This window comes from Gracilinanus agilis, chromosome 1 (assembly GCF_016433145.1).
Source record: "Gracilinanus agilis isolate LMUSP501 chromosome 1, AgileGrace, whole genome shotgun sequence".
In the NCBI taxonomy this organism is placed as follows: domain Eukaryota; kingdom Metazoa; phylum Chordata; class Mammalia; order Didelphimorphia; family Didelphidae; genus Gracilinanus; species Gracilinanus agilis.
Genome location: NC_058130.1, coordinates 670,923,895 through 670,930,891, shown reverse-complemented (window position 1 = coordinate 670,930,891; position 6,997 = coordinate 670,923,895). Strand labels below are relative to the sequence as shown.

Here is a 6,997-nt window from a genome sequence, read left to right as displayed (position 1 = left end):
GAGAAATAAAATACTGTGCCCATGGTCACAAAGCTCTTAAATTTGTGGGATAAGATTTGATCTCCAATCTCCCGCCTCTGAGAGCCCCACACTCTTATTCACAAGAAGATGCCTTTCAAAAAGATTTTGCCTTGAGTAAAAGATCTTGTTTTGTTAACTTAAACTAATGCTAAAACCGGCACAATATCCTAATTAGAAATATGATTCCTCCTTTTCAAACATTTGTCAGTTGCAAGGGGAAGGCCACTGGACAGTCTAAGAGCCCGTGTGAATGTACTGGTCAGCTTTGTCTACTAGACATATGTAGACATGCAACAAACTGGAATATTATATGACTTGACCATAAAAACTTCAATTCAAACAACATATGTAATTGACAAAAAAAGCGACAGATAAAAGAAACAAAAAACCTCAAGTTATACATCTTATGACAGATTTTATATAGAGCATATTTGTTTCTGTGATGCAGCTTCATAATCTCTTCTTTATTTTCAACCACATTGTTAATGCAGAGCCAGGGAGGTAATTAATGGATAGCGCTGAACCTAGAGACAGGAACACCCAAGTTCAAACCCAACTTCTGACACTTTACCAATTATGTGACCAAAGGCAAGACAATTAACCTTTCTAAGCCTTAGTTTTCCTATCTGTAAAATAGGAATAATAATACCTGTAGAAGTTGTGTGCAAGGTTCAAATGAGATAATATATAAAAAAGATAATATATAAAAATTTTAAAGTATTATTATTGTACCCTGCACAAAGTGGGCACTTTATTATATTTACATTACTATAGAAATAAACGAAGAATAAGTCAAAATAAAATACTTCTGAAATAGGCACCTGGACCTATTAGTCATCAAATATGAAAAATATGAAACTACACAAAGGCATCTGAATGTCTCTTAGCAAAATTTAATTTGCTTTCTCAAGCTCTTCCTAGTTTATCTAAGAAATTAGGCCCACAGTTCATTAATCATAAAAAATAGTTTTCTATCAAACTGTTTAAGGCCCCAAAAAACATTGAGCCACCTTCTATAGGGCACCAGGGAACAGCACTCCAATGAACCTAGGAGAAAGCACAGTTCAGCAAAAGAACACTGAAATAGAAAACTTGGGTCAAAGGACTCTAATCCTGTCTCTGCTCCCCACTCTTTTTGCTATTCTGTGTCAGAATCCCAGTATTTGAGTTTGTAAAAGTGAAATTTGGGAAATGCCATCTAAAAGTGTATATATTTCTATGGACATGGGAAATGTATCAAAACTACATTTCCTGTGATCCAACATGGTCCAACTGGTTTCCGTTTCCGGGTTTTTGGGCTTGGGAAGGCCTACTTCTTGACCCAGGGAAGAGCTTAAATCTCCTGGGTTAGGAGGGAGTGGTCTCTTGGCCAGTAGGCTCTTGGCCGGCAGACTCAAGACAGTAATGGAGGCGGCAGTTTCGAATGCTTACAAGCGCGTGGTCTAATTATCTATCAGCATGGCTTTAATTAAATTACTAATATATATATTTATACCAGCCTTTATCATTTTTCATATTTATAAGTTGAAAGGAAACTTACTAGTAGTTTGGTCAAATTCATCTACCTACAACTCATTCCACTCTTAAATAGTTTTTGGAAGTTTTTCCTGACATTTTGCTAAATTTGTTTCTTTGCATCTCCCAACCATAGTTCTAGTTCAAGACACGGCTCAAGCAGGAAAAGTCTTTCATATGACAACCCTTTGAATACTTTAAAACAATTATAGCTCCTCTACGATACAAGTTAATCTTCTCTAGTTCCTTCTACTGAGCATGAACTCAAAACCTTCACCATTCTGGTTCCCCTCCTCTGGATGGTCTCTAGCTTATCCTTGGTCTTCCTAAACTATGGTACACAGAAACACATCATAACAGAAGGGAATATGACCCCCATGGAGGACTGTAGAATTACCATCTCATTCTTATACTTGTTAACTCATATTGAATTTGCAGTTTATTAAAATCCTCTTTTTTCCCAGAAAAATTAAATATGTCTCCACTACCTTCTACTTCTGAAGTTAATATATTAAGCCTAAATCTTAGACTTTACTTCTCTCACTATTAAATTTCATCTTATTAGATTTGACCCAATTTTGGCCTCTCAAGATACTTTTACAGCCTGCCATCCACTGTGTTAGCTATTCCATCCAGCTTTGTGTTAATCCTCTTTTCCACAATTGATTATCCTCTCTAAGCTTCAAATTCTTCATCTACAAAATGAGGGTATTAATATTTCTATTACTTCACAGAATTACTGTGAGGCTCAAATAAGTTACTTGTGAAAATACTTTATAAATTGAAAGTTGTTATTCAAATATCAATCAATAAACATTTATTAATTGCCTGCTGTGTGCCAGAAACTATTGTTGGTGCTAGGATATGTAAGGTATTTGATCAAAGGATTAGAAAAGAATGGTTCCAAGAGGTCATCTAGCTCAATTTCATTTTATAAATATTACATTTGAGGACCAGAGACTTAAAGTGACTTGTCAAAAGTCCCCAAACTAGTTAATAACAAGTCCAGGGCTAGAATTCAAAATCTATTATTTTTTCCATTACACCAAAGCTACACTTTAATTAAATCAACAGTAAGTGTTCCAGTGACTAAAGAAAGCATAGGTATTGAAACTTTATGCTATAAAGTTCACCAGCAAAACTCAAATAAACCCTGATGTTCCATGCCAATTTAAGTATCTTTTGTCCATTATCATGATTAGTAAGTACTTCAATATTAAAACTCCATGTAGGCATTATAGAATCCTAAGAGTAATTTTAAAACACATTAATTATATATAATTGACAGCTTTTTTTTTTTAAACCCTTGTACTTCGGTGTATTGTCTCATAGGTGGAAGATTGGTAAAGGTGGGCAATGGGGATCAAGTGACTTGCCCAGGGTCACACAGCTGGGAAGTGGCTGAGGCCAGGTTTGAACCTAGGACCTCCTGTCTCTAGGCCTGACTCTCACTCCACTGAGCTACCCAGCTGCCCCCACATTAATTATATATAAACTAAATAATACTTTTAGGCGGATGCTAGGGAATACTCAACTCTGAAAAGGTTATGAAATCAGTAGGGATATATTTCAGTTCAATATAAATAACTTCTTAGCGATTAATGCTGCTCAAAAATGGAGTAAGATGAACAATTACTGAGAATTATTGTTAGGGGATTTATGTTCCACATGGGGATTAGCTTAGATGACATCTAAATTCTCTTCCAATCTACAAGTCTATAATTTATGTTGTCTCTAGTATCCCTGCCTTTCATGCATAGTTATATCATATAAATCAACAGAGATTTAACTGGCCCTTACACTGTGTAATTCACTGTGATGAGATTACAAAATGGTATAAAATATGATCCTTGTCCTTAAGAAACTTACTTGGGAATGGGCAAGGGCAGGGACAGGTAGTTACTGGAAGAAGTTGGGTGAAAAGAGGAGAGAAAGTACAACTGGGTATCCACAAATAAGCGTGAACAACTAACACCAAATATCTATCAAATCTTTTTACCTTATAAAAGAAAATATCTGTTTTAATACAAAAAAATTGATAGAAATGACTTTAAAATATCCACTTTAACAAGCACACAAACTCTTTACAAAAATATTTTTATTCAGTTCTTTACATATATGCACTCGAATTTAAATTTCATTAAGTAAAATAGAAAAACGTAATTCTGTGCCAAATGCAATGTAAACTATTTACAAACCTGGATTGTGTTGGTATTCACATCATGCAAAAAGAAAAGCAAATATGTTCCCCAGAATTATTCCATTTTCCATGGCCATATGCTGAAATCAGTTTTTACTGCCAAATCGATGTACAAAATCAGGTAATGTGTATATAGCTCCCCATCCAACCTCAGGATTCATACTGATAAAATCATCCAGGTTCATTTTTGAAGCTAGGAAAATGCACAAAAAGAAAATTTCTCAATGAGAAAAATAATTTTCATTTAATTACAACTTAATTCAAAGAGCTAAAAAGTATGACTATTTTGAAGAAAGTAAACAGGAAAACATAGAATAAATAATTCTATAGAAGGACAGGATTTCACAAAATTTTAGAGTTGAGAGGTCCTTTGGAGAGCCAGTAGTCTATATTTTCCAATATAAAGAGAACTAGGAGAGGTGAATGGCATAGCAGGAACCAGAATCCAAACCACCTAATTCCTAATCCAGTGCTATTCCCAAAGCAGTTTCCTATTTATAAATATGAAAAGTCTTTAGAAACACTATAAATATACAAAGAGATACTATTATATGACGACCAATTCAACATTATAATCCTTTCAACTATTTGGGAAACAAAACTTAATTTTTCTACCTGGTACATTTTTCACGCTTTAAATTGGAATCAGTAAACTTTTAAAAATTATTTTGGTATTTCAATAGTTTCAATAAAACTATTTTTCTTTCTAAGTCTTTGTATTTTATTTTATTCATTTTAAAAGATTATTATGAGAAGCAGTCCAGAGGCTTCACCAGACTGCTATGATAAAAAAAAAAAAAAAAAAAAAAAGGCCAACAATCACTGTGTCACAGTAACAGTTAAAATATTGTAAGGATGATCAATTGTGAAAGATTTAGCAACTCTGATCAAGACAAAGATCTCAGGCAATTCCAAAGGTCCTGTGGTGAATAATGCTAATAACTACCACCAGACAGAGAACTGATGAATTCTAAATACAGACTGAAGCAAACTTCTTTAACTTTCTGTATTTTTATTACTTTGTTCATGTCTTATTTTGCAACATGGTTAATATGGAAATGTTTTTCATGACCTCACACATAAAATCAAAATCAAACTGCTTGCTTTCTCATGGAAGGAGGAGGAACAAGAGGGAAGAAGAGAATTTGGAACTCAAAATTTAACGTTAAAAAAATGTACATGTAATTAGCAACTAATTGATGAAATAAAAATAATTTTTAAAAAAGAATCACTGTGTTGGAAAATTCTCAGGTTTATGATAAAAGTAGTAAATTTTTACACTTGTTGCAAAATATGAGGGGAGAAATCTGGAAAAAATCTACAAAAGGCCATTTGTCACCTACTTTTCAAAACTAATTCAATTATAATGTATTTCTCCATATTATGGATGGCAAGTATTACCTAGCTCTAATTTCTCAACTCACCTCTAATCTTATATCTCAAACTACCTATTATACTTCTCAAATTGAATGTCCTGGTACAACTAGATCAATGATAAAGCACCAGGCTTAAAGTTAGGAAGAGATTAATTCAAATTTGGCCTCAGATACTAGCTATGTGATCTTGGGTAAGTCATTTAACCTGTTTGCCTCAGTTTCATCATCTAGAAAATGGGGATAATAATAGTATCTACCTCTCAAGGTTTTTGTGAGGATTAATGAAATAATAATTATTAACCAGGTATTAACCAGGACCCCTTACTCTCATCTCCCAAATTCAATCTGCCATTTCTTATCAATTATACTTTTACATTATCTCTAGTGTACGCTACTTTCTCTCCTCTGGTATAGGCTCACATCACTTTGTACACTGAAACAGCCTACTAGTTGGTCTCCCTACTTAAATCTCTCCTTACTAGAATCCATCCTCTACTCATCCTCCTCTATCTACTCAGGGTAATATAGGCCTGATCAAGTCACCTTCCATTCAACAAATTTCAGTGGTTCCCCAAAACCTCTAGAACCAAATATAAAATACTGTTTGACTTTTAAAACCCTTAACAACTTTCTTCCTTTCTAGTCCTTATACTTTACTCCCCTCTTTGCCCTCTATGATCCAGTCACACTTACTTCTCTGGTTTCTCCCATAAAATACCCCATTTCTCACTTCAGTGCATTTTCACTGGCTATCCTTCATGCCTGGAATCTGTTTTCATCTCTGTTTACTGGCTTCCTTCAGGCACTGGCTAAAATGCATATTTCCTCAAAAAGCCTATCTCTATTCTCCTTAACAGAAATGCTTTCCGAGATTACCTCCAATTTACACTGCATAAATTTTGTTGGTACACAACCATTTACATGTCATCTATCCCCATTAGAATATGAGCTCTTTGAAGACAGAAACTGTTTTTGCTTTTCATATCTCCAGCAGCTGGTAACATGCTTGTCACACAGTACATGCTCTGTTGTTTTTTTTAAACCTTACCTTCTGCCTTACACTCAGTTCTAAGAATCGGTTCCAAGACTGAGGAGCAATAAGGGCTAGCTAGACAATTAGGGTGTGACTTGTCCAGGGTCACATACCTAGTAAGTGTCTGAGGTGAGATTCTAGCTCATTTTTCCTAATTCCAGATCCAATGTTTTATCCACTGAGCTATCTAATGCCTCACTGGAAAAAGGCAGTGTGATAAAGATAGAAAGAATAGTGAATTTAGAGTCAGAGGATCTGATTTCAAATGCTTGGTTTACTATTCACCACATGTGACTGGGAAAGTCACTAAACCTCTCTACTCTAGTTTCCCCCACTTTAACATATGGAGTTCAACCAGATAACTTCTGAAATCCCTCCAATTCAATGTTAGTATCTCAGAGGAGTTATATAGCTCTTTTAAAAACTTAGACTGAACTTTTAAAAATTGAAAATGTTTTTTCATTCTTATACTTAGTATAAAACCATGTAGTAGTAGTAGTCTAAACCATGAGTGGGCACTCCAGGTTCCTTGAACCTTGATGAGAATGGTAACTTCCTAATATTCGTCATTTTTTTTTAAGATTGAAAGGCTAGGGCAGCAAGGTAGTACAGTGGATAGTGTGCCAGGCCTGGAGTCAGAAGGATCTGGGTTCAAATCTGGCCTCAAGACACTTCCTAAACTGTGTGACCCTGCACAAGCCAATTGCCTAGCCCTTGACACTCTTCTATCTTAGAACTGAAACTAAGATAGCAGGTAAAGGGAGGGAGGGAGGGAGGGAGGGAGGAAGGAAGGAAGGAAGGAAGGAAGGAAGGAAGGAAGGAAGGAAGGAAGGAAGGAAGGAAGGAAGGAAG

At 35.0% G+C, this 6,997-nt stretch overlaps 1 protein-coding gene across 1 annotated transcript in view; it reads right to left on the bottom strand.

Moving 5' to 3' along the window:
* Nucleotides 1-466: 466 nt before the first annotated feature.
* NTAQ1 (N-terminal glutamine amidase 1) overlaps nt 467-6,997 on the bottom strand; it is a 14,456-nt gene continuing 7,925 nt past the window's right edge. The window contains exons 5-6 of the mRNA XM_044658279.1: nt 3,735-3,929; nt 467-545 (exon numbers count right to left, since the gene is read on the bottom strand). Of these exons, the coding sequence (XP_044514214.1) occupies nt 3,823-3,929 (107 nt within the window). The 3' untranslated portion in view covers nt 467-545; nt 3,735-3,822. The remainder of the gene's footprint in view (nt 546-3,734; nt 3,930-6,997) is intronic.